The sequence below is a fragment of the Nesoenas mayeri genome (genome assembly GCF_963082525.1).
Source record: "Nesoenas mayeri genome assembly, chromosome: 18".
Lineage (NCBI taxonomy): Eukaryota > Metazoa > Chordata > Aves > Columbiformes > Columbidae > Nesoenas > Nesoenas mayeri.
The window spans coordinates 9494114-9512938 of record NC_137566.1 but is presented as its reverse complement, the minus strand read 5'-3'; the positions used below and the strand labels follow the sequence as shown (position 1 = coordinate 9512938).

The window sequence follows — 18825 nt, the reverse complement described above, 5'->3', positions numbered from 1 at the left end:
GCGGCGGCTCCAGACGCTCCCTCCCTCCTTCTCTCTCTCCGACTTCAAAGGGCAGCCAAAAGCGCCGGGGCTTCGAGCGAGGAGGAGCCGCCGCAGTGGCTCCCCCCAGCCCGCGCCGGCCGCTCTTATAGCGGCGAAGGGGGAGGTGGAGAAGCAGGGGGGGGAAAGCGGGCGGAATTCACACCTCTCGGCCCGGGATGCCCCCACCCCGGTTAACCCCTCGCCTCCCCCGGCGCCGGCTCCGCGGCCGCCAGCCGGTTTCCTGCGGCGAGGCCGGGGGGGCACAGGCGGGGGGAGCCGCACGCATGCGTCCCCGCCGCCCGCCCGGCACACGCAGCTCCGAGGTTCCCCCGGGGGGCTGCACGGCACCGGTACCTGCTGCCTCCAGCCCTCCCCACCTCGTCGGCACAGAGCGAGGTGGCCAAAACCCTCCGCATCCTGCCCCTGGAAATGCAGGGAGAGCTGGCTGGGAACGGGCTGCCGGGTTTTTAATTGCACTTTCTGCTGAAAAAGAATTCAAATCTCTGTGATCTTGTGCTTTCAGTGTCATTTGCTAAGGTGCCGCGTCAGTCATGCTGCTTGAAACACTTTTCTGCCACGCAGGAGAACAGTGGTGCTCAAAAAATTGCATTTGGTGCACATGAAGGGCCATTTTGGATGAGAACGGTCGCCCTGGCTCAGCAGTAGCTATGCATGTATTGTATCTGGTATCTGTGTGTGTGTGTGCCAGAGAGAAAAGCCTATGGCATAAAGATGGACACAGTCATACAGTAAATGTAACCTATATACAATATGCATGGTCTGTTCTCTGTGGTCTTACACCTAAAATATGGTTGCTGAGACACCTCACCTACATGGTGACACATGTTCCTACGCATTCCTTAGCACATCTCCCCTGCGCACACTCTGGTGACATCCCAGCAGCTTTGAGCAGCTCACCTGAACCATTTCCTCTATCGCTAACCTTCCTCCAGTGCTTTAGCTCAGACCTCTCCTCCTTCCCCTCTAGAATTGTCCTACACAGGGCAAAATCAGCGCTCCCAGCACTGGGTCTGCACCCAAGGTGATCACTGCAGTTTATGGTGGTTATTGTCACCAGCTGCTCCTGGCCCTCGATGGTGACGTTCAGCCCCATCACCATTTGCCATGTGCCAGGAGCCTCGGGGTGTACGCCCACCCTGCCGTGGGGCACAGATCCCTGCACAGCTCCCAGCACCCTGCCCAAAACACTGCGGGTCCGTGGTGGTGTTAATTTGGAGCCAGTCCTCCCAGGGATGGCTGCGTGAAGCTGAGCAGAGAATCCGTCCCAAAAAATTTACATGGGAAATGAAGTCTCCTTTTCTGTTTGGCTAAATGTCTGCCAGCCTGTTTTAATTTACCCAGCTAGGTTGATTTGCAACTTTCAATTTTCCATCGGTTGGCTGTGACCAGGACACTGGGAAAATTTAGCACTTGAGTTCACCCAACTACTGCATTTCAAAATATCCCAGCCGAGACATGCAGGAGAAAAACCCTTTCCGTTTCGGAACAACCAGGAGGGAAAAGTCTGAACACGAGAAGTTTTAAAAGCATCAAAATATTTCACATTGAAAATGCCAGAGCAGCCTGTGTCCATGCGAGCCCGTGTCCTCCCAGTGCTCCTGCTGTCCCCAGGGTTTCGCAGGAGGTCACACCCCAGGAGACCCCATCCCTGGGTGACCCCCAACCCCGTCCTGCCACAGGGATACCCCTGGGAGGACCAAGGAGGGTGGGGGAAGGTTGTCCCCGAGGCAAGCACTGGGGGAGTCAGCAGCAGGCGAGACGCATTTGGTTTCTGTGTTTCACCAAAAGTTCATCAAAGCCAAAGGACTTTTTTTTTTTAATGAAACAGTTGAGATGACTCAGCGGTTTCTGACGCAATCCCCATTTCATCGGAAAATTCCTAACCAGCTCCTAGTGGCAACTGATTGCTCCCATAAATCACGCAGTGTTATCCCTGGCCGCAGCAGCGCGGCTTACGCAGCCCCGGCCCGTCCTCGTGAAATCAGCAGGAGCGATGCCATCGCCTCGATGGGAGCACAAACAGCCCTGAAAACAAAATGCACCGGAGACCAGATCCAAAACACGAGCCTCTGTCCAGCTTCACATTGGCCAAACCCCACGGCTCCAACGTGGGGCTGGAACAACCCCAACTCCTCCCACCCCAAAACCCCCGGGGCCAGTGTTGCCCCCAAACCCCTGGGGCTGCGGGTGCTTCTGTCAAGGCTGCCGGCAGGTACGGCATTAATCACCAACAGCCCGGCTCAGACGACAAGAGTTTTTTATCTCCCAGTTTTTGGCATAAGTGTTAGAAATGATTTGCAGATGTTATTTACTGCTTTTGGGCTTGGAGTAAATCGAGACAAGATGCACCTGCATGGACAGCGAGAGGCTTTCCCACCCAGGGACGGTCACTGAGGGCTCATACTGGACTTTCCCAGGGAAATGTAGGATTTGGGCGAGGGTCCCTGAAAAGCCCTGCTCCTCGCATCCCACATTTCGGCAGCCCTGGCGCCGCGCATCCCCCTCCCAGTACCACACAAGGAGGCTCAGAGCCACCGGCACAATGCCTGTCCCCACAGTGACGTGGGGCCGGTGCGCTCTTACCCCGACATCCTCCCCAAGGGACACACGGCAGCCGTCCGGCAGGCAGCTGCCAGGCTTTCCATCCCAAACCGAGGCTGTGTGTAATTCAGAGCACAAATAAAAGGAGCGACAGACACTCCAAAATAACCTCTTCCAGCCGGGGAAGAGTCGCCGGCGACTGGCTGCTGGTTTGGCCAGAGAAGCGCCTGCAGAGGAAAGGAGTTTCCATGGCTGCGATGAGTTCCACAAAGTGCTGGGCTGGGCACTGTCGCTGCTCAGTGGGAGCCGAGGCTGCTCAGCCCAGCAGAGACACGCTGCACTCTGCAGGATCGGGCCCTCTCTCACCTCGGAGGGGTCGGGGGGTCCCTTTCTTAGGTAGAGAGATCTCTGTCCGTAGCTTGGAGCAGAGAATGATGGCAAGCTTCCACCGACGCACACCAACCATCTCGCTGTGGTCCCCACCACGGGACACCTTCCCATCCCAAGCCCAAGAGCCAGAACCCCAAGTACGTCCCTAGAGCAGGTTCTCCATGAACGATGCGCCACAGGACTCAGTGAACCACAAGCATGGGCTGCAGCATTCTAGCACCACTTGCCCAGCAAAATTCACCCTTTTCTGGCTCAGCCCTTGTGCCAGCACAGCAGATGGGACAGTTCTGCCACAACCAGCCCCACCAAAACGCCGTCTCAGATCCAGGAGAGCTGGGCTGGAGGAGAAGCAGGAGCGCGGTCTGGACCCCCAGCAGCTTCGTCTTTGCTCGGGGGCAAGGCAGATAACTGATTTTCTTATATTTTAAAGCTGCCTACAGAAGTGACCCATTTGTTCAACACTTCTGCACAACTACACGCATTATTTCCAGGTGAGTCCGATGTGGCGTGGGCAGATTTAAGCCAGACACAGAGCGGGTGAGGTCCCTGTATGGCCAGAACGTTGCCAGGGGAATCAAAAAGTGGTAAAGTCTACAAAAAAAGGCCCTGGCAGCCAGCCCTACCTTCTTCTCAAGAGCTGTGGGCATGGCCTACCACTGGGTAGCTAAAACAAGCAAGAAGAGACCAAAAAACATGTCCTTTGGAGACAGTCCTGGTCCCTTGCAGAGTGACCTACGGCACAGTGTTGGGCAAGGCGCTTCATCTCTGCGTGCCTCCACGCCGTGTGGATGGCAGTGATTTATATCATGGTAGCGTGAGGGTTTCATCCGTGGAGATTTGCAAAATGTTGAGTCAAACTGAACAAGCCAAAGCCACCAAGCTGCTCTCACCATCAGATTCCTATTAAAAAATATCTCTGGGCAGTTTGAAAGCCACAAGCGACCACAGTGACCCCAGGTAGAGTCACGGCCATAGAGTTTCAATGGCTTTAAAAGACTTTTTTTCTCTGCAGATTTCTTTCACTTTGATCTTATCTACTCCCAAAGTGTACACGTACCTGGAGCTTCCAGACAAGTCATGCTTGGTTCAAAATTTTAGCTATATAAAGATTAAAAATAAAATAAAGTACAAAGCCTTTTCTTTTAAAGGAATGAGTTTGACATAGAAGTTGTGCAGTATTGTGCTGAGGGACATCAGCTATGCAGCATTGCCAACCACAGGCATTCAGAACTCATGAGTCAGACTCCCCAAAACCCTAAGACTGGTTTCATTCCCTTCTGGATTTTGAGCCTTCAAGCATCACAACTTCAAGCCTTTCTCTTCAAAAAATGCCATTTTTGACCAACGGGGTGAGAGCTGAGACCTTCATATCACTACTGTGCTCCAAGAGTAAGGACTGGAAAAAAGACAAAACACAAAACTAAACACCATGAAACAAGCAATAAACCCCTGCACTGCCCCCCTGAATTTGGCAGCAGGATGGACACCCCGAGACACCACAGAGGGTACGAGCAATGGAAACCTGGTGACAAGAAACAAGATGTCCTCACCATTAACCATGGTAATGGGCCGCAAGAGGGTGGAGGAGAAGGGAAGAGTGAAAAAAACCCTAAGGCAGTAAGAATTGAGGATACCTGTGAGGAATATGCATAATAGATTTATCCAACAGGGAGACAGGAAGAGGGAATTTTTTTAAGGGCAAGTATTCAGCCAAAGCTGCTTAAAATGGGGCCAGGCCTTGCAGAGAATGGATATTTTAAGTGGCAATTTATTCCACTAATAAAACCAGGAGGCTGCAGGTGCTTTGGCAGGGCTGCGGCCGGAGCGGGCGAGAGCTGCAGCTGATGGGAGTGAAGGGGCTGCAGCACAGCTGGTGGCTCCGCATTTATTGGGCTCCTGTTCCCCCGTGCCAGGGCTCGGGTATGGATTTCAGCTCTGCAGAGAGCCCGACCCACACCGGCGTCTCGGGCAGCGGCTCTGATCGCAGGCTGCGGTAGGTGCCGAGAGGATTTTATCCAGATGCTGCAGCCATCCCTGCTCCAGCTGGGCAGGGAAGGGCTCGCACCGATGGGCTGCTCGTCGCTTGCGCCAGGTCCTTTCGCACCAGGGGGTTTCTTGATCAACTTCCTAAAGCAGAAAGGCAAGAAGACAAGAAATCTTTGCGAGCTGGATGGTGCTGCGCTGCTCCCATTGCTCAGCGCTCCGCGGGGCTGACCGTGCTGCTCCAGCGCCATGGTTCCTGCGCAATGCCCTGCTGGAACCAGGCCATGTCCAGCTTCTTGAGCCCGGAGTCAGTGTTGTAGAGATGACAAATCAAGACTCTGAAGTAAGGAAAGTGGTAAATACCACTTTGCAGTAAGCACTGAATTGTAGCTCACATCAGCGCTTGTATTGCAGGACGGAAAGCACATGGAGAAGCTGCAACCTTGACTCTCCATTTTGGTGTCACTACCACCATTATTTCCAACCTGGCAGTAACCAGGGACACATGATACAGTCTACACCACACACAGATGAAAAATCATCCTATACTTATCCCAAGGAGAATACACTCTCAATACTCTCACTTGACACAGATCCCTCATCCTCTGTTCCAGTATATACCACTTCCAAACTATCGCTCTCATATTAAAAATAAAACTATCTATGTCTCTCTCTCCTTTACTGCAGTGTCTGAGTTGAAAGGGTAGAAGTACTTAGAGAAAGTCATGGTTAATGTTACCCTGGAAGGATCCAGGACGGCATACCAGAACCTGGTTTTGGCATCTGGGAACGACTTTTCAGCCATATATATCACCGTTCCTGCGTGCACGCTGGTCCACACAAAATTAGCCCTGTGGAATGTGGATTTAAAATTCGCTTTCCATAAGTACTTAAATGCAGGAGCTAAAATTTGCTCTTTCTCCATTTCCTACCTGTTTCGGAGAGAAGGAACAAAATCCTGGCCCTTTGTTATTTGGGTTCCTTCCCGGGAAGGTTTGCAAAGCCCATGTCTAGCACTGCGGTTTGTTTGCAGCCTGAACAAAGACCTTTTAAGCAGCAGCTCCCGACAGGAGCTCGCCACCTGCCTGCCTCTTGCCTCGCAGTTTATTTTGGGGTCTCTTTTTCAATAATCGCTGGAACACATGTGCAAACCGGTGTGGGTTTTGTTTTGTTTTGGGTTTTTTTTCCTCTATGCCTACAGCGCTGGCTGCAAACCAAACGCCAGCCCAGGGTATGCAGCTGGGAGAGAAGAAAAAAGAAGGAAAAACCCAACAACCTGTGGAATGTTTTCTTGCTCCTGAGAGCTCCAACACTTCCCCGCTCAGGGGAGCGCTCGCCACAGCTGGCACTTGCTGCATCCAGCAGCCAACGGGGTTTCCTTTCCAGTGGACTCCAGCTGGATTTTGGGCAAAGGATGGGGATGAGGGGGTTGTATTTAACAACTGCTTGATCATATTTTTCAACTGATGCCCTTTGGCTTGTTGCACAACCACCACCTTTGCATGTCCTTGCAAATGGTGGCTTGTTGCACAACTGCCATGTCCTTGCAAATGGTCCCAGGAGGGCGAGGGAGGCTGCTTTGCACCCAGACATCGAAGCTTCTCCTCATCAACAAATTCTGAGCTCTGTTTTCACTTCTCTGACAACAAACTCATGACAAAAAAGCAGGGAAGACAGTTTGCTTAGCCAGGAAAGCAGAGTAGCTTGTGCAACCATCTATCCCAAACCCCACTCAAAATCCTTCCACAGACAAGCCCGGCCGTACAGCACACAGCAGCCCCAAGCACCTCCTCTGTCCAAGCAGTTCATTCAAGAACAATATGGAATAACAGATGTGTCTGAGGATATGTGACAGAAAAGCAACAGGGCACTTCGGGGTGTGCCGGCACTCGGCTCCTCCTTCCTGCTCAGGGCTGGACATGTGGGGAGAAGCAAAGAATTTATGTGCTGGCTTGGAGGGATTAATTTTCATGGTTGGTAGGGACACCAGAATTTTTCACTATTTATCAGCAGACATTCAGTTTTGCAAGGACTTATAGTAAGTTTATGGCTTGTCCAGGCAGGAGAGTGGCTGGAGAGGTGGTGTGGGCAGCGTGGAGGCCCCAGGCTCTGCAGAGGGATGCTGCCTGCAGCCCGCCAGGGAACGTGGATGGTCCCAATGTCAGGCAAAACCAGGAGCCCTATCCAGCTCATCTCAGCTGTGCCCTGGAAGGCTTTCTCAGCACAGCCCTCTTGGGTCAGTGCTTTCAGGCTGACGTGCCATTCTGACCGCACACACAACGCCCCCACGCTCCCCTTCCCGGAGCCCTTCAGACTTAGCTGGAGTGATTTAAAGAGCATTTTTCCTCGGTGCATGTCTGCCTTTCCACCGGACCCCCTCCCGGGGGACATGGGAGCCCATCCGGCCTCAGAAATAGATGGTGGCTCATATCACAGCTCGCAGCCTCCTCCCCAAACCCGCAACCACAAAGGCTGTTGCTTAAGCATAACATTCCTGCTCCCTGCGTCCCAGGAACAGCTGTACCGAAAAGACGCTGAGAATCCCTGCGACACTCCAAGGAAAAGATATTAACCCAGGAGGGAAGCAGCAGTGATATAATAAAAAGTCACAGTAAAAGAGTGAAGCCACTGAGTGGATTAGCAGCCCAAACGCCGCTTGGCTTTTGGTCTCCTTTTCCTCCAGCTTTTCTGCGCCGCACGGTGGTCTGCTCAAATTCCTCCACCTCAGCTCCTGAATTTCAGACACATCTCCTGGAGGTGTCCACACTGCAAAGCCTGAGGGCATGGCTGAGAAACTTAACTGTACCCAAGCGCATGGGAAGGCATGTACACATGTGCAGCAGGTGTTAGACGCTGTGTCACACAAGCTCCCAAATCCTATGCTCCACTCGAGCAGAGCCACCAGCTCCAGGTCTGCCCTCACGGGGAAATAAAAGGCAAGTTTGGAGCTTGGTGTGTATTTCTCAGGTACAGCAAAGGTAGCAGGATACATCCTGCTGTTTTAAAACCTCCCAGTACCTTCCATGTTCCGGTTGTTCCCTGCTTCGTGCCAGTGCAGAGCAGTGGATGGTGACCCAGGCTTGGCACGGGGGCAGCGGGATGCAGGGGTGGGATGTCCCCATGGAAAGCAAGCAAACCTGCAGCCCTCACCCTTTGCAAACCTAGGTTGGACACCCAGCACAAGGCGTGCAAAGGCAACATTCCCCTTCACTCCTTTAAAAACATCCAGGGAGGCACAGAGCATCTGCTGTCTGGAGCCACCGGCTGCCTCAAGAATGTCACTGTTGGGGAGAGACGGGAGCGAAGGGGGTGGCAGCAGCAGCTGTTCCCTGCCCGCAGCCCTCCCGGCCACGCAGGGCATTTAAATTTTAAAGCACACTCTCCACGGCTGTTTTCTCCGCCATCCTTGTCCGGCTCACAGAGACCCCGTCCCGGGAGCCACCAGCCACTGAGGCACCCATGGGTTCACTGGTGGCCAAGCTCCTTCTGCCCACCATCAGCACCTTGGTCTTCCTCCCCACCATCAGCATCGCGGCCAAGCGGCGCTTCCACATGGAAGCCATGGTTTACTTCTTCACCATGTTCTTCGTGGCGGTAAGATGTCCCCATACCCCCCCTGCATGTTTCATCCCCCTGTATCAGGTCTCTGCGGGGAAGGACAGTTGGATCCCACCCAAGAGCAGTGAGCGCGACCCCCAGAATATCCATTTTCAGGTTTTTTCCCTCCATGTGCGGTGCTGATTCTTCAGTTTAGGATGTGCTAAGGGGTGGCCTTACACAGCCTTAATGGTGTTTTATGGTTGTGAGGTTGGGGAGAAGGTCTGAATGCAAACGATTCGCAATGTTTTGGAGCTGGTTTTTCTCTTTGTTTTACAGCTGGTAAGTGGCCATGCTGAATTTGGGGTTTAAATTGTATACAGAGTCTCTTGCTATGCTTCTGCCATTTTTCTCCAAAAGCACGCAGTTGAATTATTGATTTTGCAATTGCTAACTGGCCATGGGAGCAATGCTGGAGTCAGGGGAGTTTCTTCTGCACTGGGAAAGACTAAAACATGCTGCTGAGCTAGCAAAAAAATTAACCCTCCACCCTGGCAGAGCGGTTTGAAAACCTGTGTTTCACCAGGCTCAGAATCACCCTCTCGCATGGGAATAATGAGCTGAGAAATCAGTTCTCTCTACTTATACAAATTAATTAATATTCCCGCTCCTTGCAACAAGCTGCCCTGCGCATTGTGTCACTGCTAAGTGCCTCCGTACACACATCGATTGAGCACCTAAAGCATTATTTCCATTGGAAAAAAGTCTTCTATTTATCTCCATGGCAATGCTCTGCTAAAGAATATGAAGGAAATAGCCCAGCAACCGAATCAATATACAGTTTACCTCTTCTCGCCACCCATTTCATGAGGACTGTTATATGCCTTGTATAGAGACAGGGAAACTGAGGCAGGGAGTAGATAAAGCACCTTTCTGGTGTGAAAAGCTTTTCTGCAGCAGCAGGGCTCTAAACCAGGCCAGTCGCTTCTTCCTAAGGATCCACCATTTAAACCTCCAATTAAAGCACAATGAGAGGGAGGGGGTAAACTCTGCCAATTCCAGAAACACTACAGGACTAGTTAATAAAAAGATCCCAGCTGAGTTCCCCCCCTCCAGCTCCCTGGGGAAGCCAGACAGCTACGATTTCATTTTGCATCGGCTTTGTGTCTGCTCCACCTCCCCGAGAAGTCAATAGGAAAATTGGCACGTGTTTTGAGGGAGGTGGAACAGGTTCTCACCAAAGAGATGGAAGAGGCAAAATATCTGGGGAAGGGAAGGGAAGGGAAGGGAAGGGAAGGGAAGGGAAGGGAAGGGAAGGGAAGGGAAGGGAAGGGAAGGGAAGGGAAGGGAAGGGAAGGGAAGGGAAGGGAAGGGAAGGGAAGGGAAGGGAAGGGAAGGGAAGGAGCTGCCAGCATGATCAGGGGTAGGAAGGGCAGCAGCTGCTGCTGTTGCCTTTCTTGTAGCATCCCACTCCTCCTCCCCCTCATCAGTCAGTGAAAGCACATGTCCATCGCAGACAAGTGCTGCGACGCTGGCCAGAAACACACTCTTTGTCTTCCACCCTTTCTCCTCCCTATGTCTGGGCTCCCCGAACCCCATCTCAAACAGAGAAAAGAATTACAGCTGTGGCGCGATCTTTTCTAGAAACCACAATGAGCCAAAGGACTTGCAGTAATTCCCATTATAAATAATATCAGCATCCCCGCTGGGCCATGACAGCCGGGATTGTTCCAAGGGCATCCTGCCAAGCAGTGAAGGGACTTCTTCAGAAACAGCGGAGCACGCTGGGGCTACCACGAGAAACCTCTCCGGGCTGAGCGCTCGGAGGGGAAGGCGAGCGCCAGGCAAACACTGGGAACATTCTTCTGATTGCACTGGAAAATTTCTCTTGGCTTGGTTTGCATCTATGTTGCATGACAATGGCTTTTTTTTTTTTTTGCAAATAACCCAATCAATGAGCTAATGGGCAAGAACCCGCGGCTTTTAAGGGAATGCATTAATGAGTGAATTCCCCAGTATTCAGACTCTGGCCATATAAACCCTATTTAGCCTGGACAGTGACCTGGCATCTATACACATTTCATCAGGACACTCATTTTGAATAGTTTTACAAGGATCTTTCGCAATTACAACCATAACCTCAGAGTCCTCCTGCTGGAGAGGACATCCCCACGCCGCCCGCGTCTCGGCTCGAAGCAGCTTAGTCATCAGATTGCAAATTCTGGCAGAGACCAAGAGGCAAACTAAAGTTTGTCCACAAATAACTTGTACTAAGAGAGAAGAATGCTGATTCTTGAGCAATTCACAATTAGGAATGGTGACATTATATCTCAAATATATTCATTACTGTGTATCAGTGACCTGGGTGTATTTGAGATTGCTCTGTTCCTGGCTGGCCATCCTTTCAACAGCCATGCAAAGACTGTTTCAAATCAGTTGGTAAGAATGTTTATGTTAACTGGTCTGTGGGTAATGGGTAAGGAACTAGTTTTCCAATGCTTTTCTTTGGTTTTGTATTTTTTAATTTAATAGATTTACCACGCATGTGATGGCCCCGGCTTATCAGTGCTGTGCTTCATGCGCTATGATATCCTGGAATACTTCAGCATCTATGGAACAGCCCTGTCCATCTGGGTGTCCCTGATGGGTAAGCACCGCTCTCTCAAGCTTCCCCCCCAGCACCACCTTTGGCAGGTCGGGCAGGATTTGTCACCATCACTGGTGGGACAGTCAGTGGGTGAAACCCCTAGAAATGCTGTTGCCTTTGAGCTGCCATCTGCAAGACTTAGCTCTGACTGGCCTTTTGGAAGTCATCCCGTGCTATGGTTAAATCTATTTTTATATAGTTCATGCCCTGGAAACCCATTTCTGTTGGTGGGGTCTAGACACACATAAAAACTGTCCCGAGTGGTGGCTGGGGGAGTTTGGCTCTTTGGAGATAAACAGAGCTCTGGCACCGGGTGATCTTTAGTGGGGTGTTCCTACACCTTCACCAGCTCTTATGCATGTCCTGACAACAGCAGAATTGTTTATTTCAAATTGGCAAGTAACACATGTAGCCTTGTGCTTTAGTTCAAGGCAGGGCAGTGCTATGAGACGACTTAGTTTGAAACCTCACATAGTGGGGAATCTCCCATTTCTCCTCATTTTCCCCATATTGAGCCCATCAGCTTGTCCTGTTCTGACTTGGGAGCACTAAGAAATGCAGAATGTGCTGGTGACATGCAAGTCCAAGTGGTTTAGTCAAAGCAAATGTATCTTCCTAGTTTCTCAAAAGCCTAGTCTGGGCTGACAGGAAACATTAGATCAGTTTAGAAAAAGCAGAAATATATTTCACTTCCTTTTTATTAAAAATCCCAACCTACTATTGCCATATTATTCAGTTTTCCCATATTTCCTTCACTTTCTTTTTTTTTCTCATTTTGTTCCTCATTTGCCACTGAAACAAGGTATAATAGAAATGGGAAAAGAAATGATGGAACTAAAGAAGGATTAAAACTTCAAACCTATTATTTTCCCATTTTGCCAACATGATTTTTGGAAGGACCTGAGTATTTCTGGCAGGAGAAGAGAGCAGGGCAAGGGCAGAGAGATGAGGGGACAGTCCCTTTCGACAGCAAAGGCTTTGCTCAGCACATTCGGACTCCCACACTGTCCGCAGCACTCCAGTGCTCTCTCTGCTCAGCTAGAAAAGGCAATGAGGCAAATCATCTCCAAAGGGCATTTTCAGAAGATAACAGCAATGTCAGGGTAGGTCAGAGCCGATCCAGACACTTTGGCTCCTTGCAGCAAAATTCAACTTGATTGCTTCATTACTGCATTCAAAAACCTTGCAAAAAAAAAAGTACAAATCCCAGACTACAACGTTTAAAATATTGACCCCCGGGGAAACAACAGAGATTAAAATGCGGACATTATCCCTTAGCCAAACTCCCTATAAAACCGCGATCCAAGGACATGGAAGGTGTGGTGACTGCAGCCCAGGGAAGCCTCTCGCTGTGGCTTGTAAAGCCCGAGCGCACATGTGCGGACGCAGACCCTCGGGCACGCTTCCCGGAATGCAAATCCAGGACAGCCATAACACAGCTGTGCAAGCTGGAAAAGCATGGAGCCCACTGGGATCCATAACTTTTATCAGTTATTACCCCATCCTGTGCTAAACAAAAGCCTCTAATAATTTACTCGCACCGGTGACTTCCAGCTTGCAAACCTGTGGCAGGTGCCAGCAGAGATGGGCAGTACGGTCCCCACGGCAGCGGCAAGTGTGGTCCTGATGCTGCAGGTGATGGAGGATGCAGTGGGGGGAGCCAGCAGGTTAGGGAAGGTTGGAGATGTGGGATGAACCCAAGAGCTGATGGTGAACTCACCTTTTCTGGGTCGGGGCAAGAAAGAGAAATACAGGTGGGAAATCTCCTTTAGCCTCCAAACACAACAGTGAATAAAAGATCTCTGAAATCAGCTCCTAGAGCTGCCACTCAGATGCCTCAGGACGGCTCGCTTTGTCCCTATGTGCCTCAGTTTCCCCAGCTGTGAGGCATAAGAAGGGCAATCAGACATGGATGCAATGCTAAGGGTCTCCGAGGCAGGGGGGACAGACCCCAGGGAGGCTTTAGGGGAGCAGCCAAGGAAGCAGAGGGGCTGAGCTGATGCTCCCTGTGCTCGGTGCAGCCCTGGCAGAGTTTGACGAGCCAAAGAGATCGACCTTCGTCATGTTCGGCGTCCTCACCATTGCTGTGAGGATCTACCACGACCGCTGGGGCTACGGCGTCTACTCGGGACCCATCGGGACGGCCGTCCTGACAATAACTGTGAAATGGGTATGTAGGGAAGGGCACCACACTAGGGATTTGGGGGATGTTTGTGATGGGGAACATCACTTCTTCAGGCAGAACACAAGCAGCCAGCAAGCAGCCTTTGTGATAAACGCCAGATTTGATCAGTCTGAGCAATCTACTACATCTCCTGCCCCTGTGTTTTGAATCAGGAGGAATGTATTTATGGAGTTTTTACAGCTACTCAGAGGCAGAAGGGTCTGGTGAACTGCCCCGGGGCTGGTAGAAGAAACACAGTGATAAAATGGGAAGGAATCTGTCTGTAGTCTGCCTGAATCTGGCTGGCAGCTCCTGGGACATTCGGGGACCGCGGTGTGTGTCCCACACACAGCAGATGCTGTGACAGGGCTGGGAGCGTGGGGGGCAGAGCCATTACTGGGAAAGGAGAAGGATTCAGCGATGGGACAAAAATTGCAGGAAGATGCTGCTGAGTGTCACAGAAATACAGGAATCCAAGTCCCAGCTACACATCATCACTAAGCCACATCTAACTGGCCAGTAGCTAAAATCTAGTGGCCACAACAGCGAAGGGATGGACAAGGAGAGGACTGAGAGCCAGTCTAGAGGCTTTGCCTGGTTTTATTTCAGCATTCATGAGTTGTTTGGGCTGCAAAGCAGGGAGCTAAACCCAGGTGAATACACTTAGGGTGCTCTCTCTTTCCTTCCAGCTCCAAAAGATGAAAGAGAAGAAAGGGCTCTATCCAGACAAGAGCGTCTACACCCAGCAGATTGGTCCTGGCTTCTGTTTCGGGGCGTTAGCACTGATGCTGAGGTTCTTCTTTGAGGTACCTATTTGCACATTCTCTCACTGACTTTACAAGGTGTAACGGATGTTACTGTGATAGGAGACTTCTCCCTTCACAGCGCTGGACAGCATCCAGCCTGGACAATACCCAGTTCAGGTGCAGGTCTCCAGCTTGGTGTGCCAGGGTCTGGCAGAAGGGACAAGGTCCCCCCACTTGTCCCCATCCCAGCCTCTGGCCTATTAACCGCGGTGTGGGCAGATGTGACAGCAAGTGACATGCAGGGTGCTGCTCGCTCTCTTTTCCCCCCATTAAGCGAGTCACAAGGACACAGGCCGCGCTCTCTTCAGCTGTGCATGTCCTCAAAAAGGTTTTGTTGAATGCAAGCGGGGTTGTTTTGGAAACCGGGCACGGGTGAATTAAGGACACCTTGTGGAGCCATGGCAGGAACTGGATATAACCCAGGCATGACTAGATCCAAAACTGGCTCACGCCAAAGAAAAGCCTCTCAGTTGACTCCCAGGGGCACTCGATCCCATGTTTATAACCTTTTGCTCTCGCTGCTGCCCAGTCCGCCCATCCTGTGCAAAACGGTCCGTCTGTCCCGTGCGGGGAAGGTGGTCACCCCCGACAGAGCTGCTGGTGACGCCCGCGCTCAGCCCCGCCGTTACAGCTGCTCTGTGCATTGGGAGCTGCTAGATACAACCTCACAGTCATCCCCAAGGATTATTTTTCAAAGCATTTAGTAATTGCAAATTCTAGCAGAACATAAAAATGTCACTTAGCAGAAACTGCCTCCCCCCGTGCTCCGGCCTCTCCGCCGCGTCCTTTGCGGGGTAATGAAACACTTCATTCAAAAATTGGGAAATGTGCAAATTGGAATGTGTTAAATCCACTTTGCTTTCCTTTCTTTTCTTTTCTCTTTTTTTTTTTTTTTTTTTAAGGTTGGAAATCCTTTCTTCTTTGACAGCAAAAAGAGGCAGAAGGCTCAGAAATTCTTTTTCTATTCCTTTCCTTTTGGCTACTCGCAGAAAGTTAATATTTTGCACCTAACCCCATTGCTCCCACAGCCCCGGCAGATCTCGCTAACGCTCTCCCCGTTTGCAGGAGTGGGATTACACCTACGTGCACAGCTTCTACCACTGCGCCTTGGCCATGGCCTTCGTCCTGCTGCTGCCCAAGGAGAACAAGAAGGCTGGGGGCACCGGGACCCCCGCCAAGCTCGACTGCTCCACGCTCTGCTGCTGTGTCTGAGCAGCTCCGTATGAGCAGGGCACTTGGTTTTCTGCTCCTGGGGTGACTGAGAGGTGCAAGCAAAAGCAAAGCGCCTTTCCTCAGGGACACTAGCGTCTTTTCCCACCAGCTCTGTGCACGCCCTGGGCTTTTCTTCCCTGGAAAGGCTTCACCTTCCCATGGCCAGCCCTTGCAGAGGCTGTGCTTGCTGCACACCCGGATTTCTCCCTGGAGAAGCACTTATCTGGGCTGTCACCTGTCCCCAGCCCTGGGGGACATTTGCATTCTCAGCCCATGTCACCACCTGGGCTGACCGCTGCACCAGCCTGGGAGGACCCGAGTTGTCCCCTCCATGGAAATTTGCCTGAGCACATGAGGCTTCGTTTGTCATGTCTGATTAACAGAACCTGTATTTTTGTGAGATATTTACTATTTTATTTATGCGTTCTCCTGATGTAAATAATACATACTAACAAAAAGCTTTGCAAGTCAGCATTTCTTAAGTGGTGCAAGAAATTTTCCAGCTCAGCTCTGCTCAGTCAAGGGCAGATGCCGGCCCCAAAGCCGAGCTCCAGGCACGGCCACCCCCTCCCCTGCCCACAGCCCCCTCTGTCCTGGATGGAGCTGCAACATTGGGCACTTTGTCCTTGCGGAGCTGCCCGGGCAGCGCAGGCAGCAGGTGCGCTTGTGGAGAGCATCATTAGTATGGAAAACACATGGAAAATGAGAGGCAGAGAAAAGAAGCTCCTGGAGGGAGGGGGAGGGCTGTAAGCTTATAACATCTCCTCTAACAGACTATTTACTATAGCAGAAGTGTATGATTTATTTAGACTGTCTGGGAATAACGCCAAGACTATATGTCATGGACAATTAGAGCAGTATCGATATACAGCGATGTCCACAGAAAGCCCACATTAAGCCTGGGTTCCTCTGGAAGAGAAATCCACCTCAGTCATTCATCAGAGTAACTTCCTGCAATGGGGCAACAACCAAAACTGGATGAGCTTCCAACAAAAATATACATGAATTATGAATCCCTGAGCATTCAAGAGTCACTGGCAAGCGGTGGCACAGCCGGTGCAGCTGCACGCACAGGCAGTGCTAGCAAAGACTTTCCAAAGGGTTCCCCAGCATCTAAAGCAACACAGCACATCAGGTTTGCTGCAGCATCCAGCCCCCAGGAAGTTTTGCAATGTGCTCTAAGGGTTTGCGTACAAAACTTTCCTCATTGTTCGTGTACAAAATTTTCCCTGTTGTTTGCATACAAAACTTTCACCATTGCTTGCACACTACTGGAGTACTTTGCCATGTGAGGGCTGCTCATGGCATTCCCAAAAAGCAGTCCCAAGTTCTCCAACTCCCAATTCAGAGCTGAATGCAAGAAGCACCTTGGCAATACATGCAAGTGTGCAGCTACTTCCCAAGCGGTCGCCCCCATGGGTGTCCCACAGGCAGGGCCACGCTGGCTCTCACTGAGCCACCCCAAACACATCTCCCTGTGCATTACCCCACCCGCAAATCCTCAACGCTGGGTCTCCACCAGCAGTCTCCTTCCCCCTGCACACCCTCTGCCACTCACCGCAGCCACTGATCAGAGGCATCCTGACCCCCCTGACTCATTTTTGTGATTGTTTGGCCTCCCCAGGACTGCAGTGACATGTAAAACCCTGAAGCAAGTCCTGGCGGTTTGTGGGCAGCGTGGGCATGGGGAGAGGCTTGTGTGGGTAAAGTACTGTGAGGAGAGACGCTGAGTAACTGCAACGCGGCTGAGCAGAAGGGAAAAAAGGTTGGCAAACCCCACACAGACAAGAAGGATATGTTAGCTAAAGCCCAGCTGAGTAATGAAAGCTGCTGCTCCCACCTGCCAGGTATTCAGGTGCTACACCAAAAAAAGTAACCCAACAAACACACAACTCAAAAAGCGTATTGCACACAGTAAAACAGCGGGCATGGTTTCCTTTTCCCCCCGTCCCTGCTGATGTCCTAGGACACTGCTCTGACTGCGCAAACCGTCCATCCCTTCACACCCCCATGCAGGACCAGCACCCGCCCTCAGGGCCGAAACGCAGCTGGGCACATCTGGAGGGGTCCCTGACATGGCATCAGCACCCGCTGCGGTGGGACTGGGCACCCCAACACCCTCGAGGAAGGTGCACAGACCGAATTCGCTATCACCGGAGCAGGATATCCCCTGCAATACAAACGCAGGGAAATATTATAAACATTTACAGCAACGTAGACAAAACAGTCTCTTGTAACCTTTTAGCGCTGCCGAGAGCTTTGCCTGTAAGAGCTCTTGAGCCCCTGCCAAAAATTCTTGCTGTTTTCATAAGAGTAGGTGTTTTCGTCTAAGGTGCAGTCTGAGTGCTGTGACCTTTGTCATGTCTGCTACTGAAATTTCCTGCTTCTCTGTTATTCTCTTCTTTGGTAAGACGATATGAAACCCAAAACTTTTATTGCCCCTTTTAAAGCGTCTTTATAGCTCCCTGTCTACTTCATATACTGTCTTATTCTCGAACACTGGGATATTACTTATGGGATTCGTGCTTGATGCTGCAAAAAGCATTTGGGTTTCATGAAGCCCAAACCGCCTGGGCTTTTTTTAAAATCAGCCGGAGAGGGGGGAGGAAACAAAAAAAGAGAAAGAAACAAGGAAAAAGGAATGAGACGGGAGGGACCGGGCTTTCCGCTCCAGAGACCTTGGCATCTGCGACCAGCGCAATGGCCGAGGGCAGCGACAAGGAGCCTGGCCATCTCCCCCTGCTCCAGTGTGCCTCCCCAGGCACGAAATCCCCTTTGCTTTGTTTCTGGGCATGGGGTGCATGCTGTCCCCACAGAGGTGGCATCACACAATGTGCAGCAGCTGGAGCACGTCTGTCCCGGAGCTGGGGGAGCTCAGCCTTGCTCAGGGAGCTCCCACACACCCCGTTTCACCGTTTGGTTTCAGCGTCGGGACAGACCACATGAAGGATGCACATCCCCTGGTGAGGGCTGATGCGAAGCCACAGCAGCCAGGCAGCCATGCTGAGGGTTCTGCTCCTGTCCCAGCCCTTGGGCTGCCGGGCTTCGTCTCTGCCACACGCGTGGACCATGGCAATGGGGATCCCGGGGACCTCGCTCAGCGCCGCCTGCTCCCCAGCATCCCCATGGTGGGATTAGTGGGGACCCAGCGTGTCGGGTGCTGGCCCCAAGGCTGCAGCCCCACCAGAGATCTTGGAACAGACTCATGCAAGACAGGGTGGAACTGTCCCCTCCCAGGGGACACACATTTCCCCACACTTGCCTAAGATAAAGCTGGGATGAGAGGGGAATTAGGACCTACTCCTGCTCAAGGGGAGGCTTCCAGAGATGTCTAGTCAGGCTCAGTGCCAGCTAATCTTCCAGGCAAACTTTATCCAGATCCTTTTGGCTGCAGAAAGTGAAAAACTAGCCAGACTGAAACATAAAAGCCTGGTTTCTGCTGCCAGCTGTATGGGGCACTCCAGAAAATGCCTTATCACCATGTGATTTTGAAAGACCGCTTC

At 51.6% G+C, this 18825-nt stretch overlaps 1 protein-coding gene across 1 annotated transcript; it reads left to right on the top strand.

Moving 5' to 3' along the window:
* Positions 1–8415: 8415 nt before the first annotated feature.
* On the top strand, positions 8416–15322 carry MYMK (myomaker, myoblast fusion factor; the record flags this gene model as incomplete). Its single annotated transcript, XM_080355901.1, has 5 exons — positions 8416–8550; positions 11026–11140; positions 13162–13310; positions 13994–14110; positions 15176–15322. 5 exons carry the CDS (start codon positions 8416–8418, stop codon positions 15320–15322), a joined length of 663 nt encoding a protein of 220 aa, XP_080212027.1.
* Positions 15323–18825: the final 3503 nt, after the last annotated feature.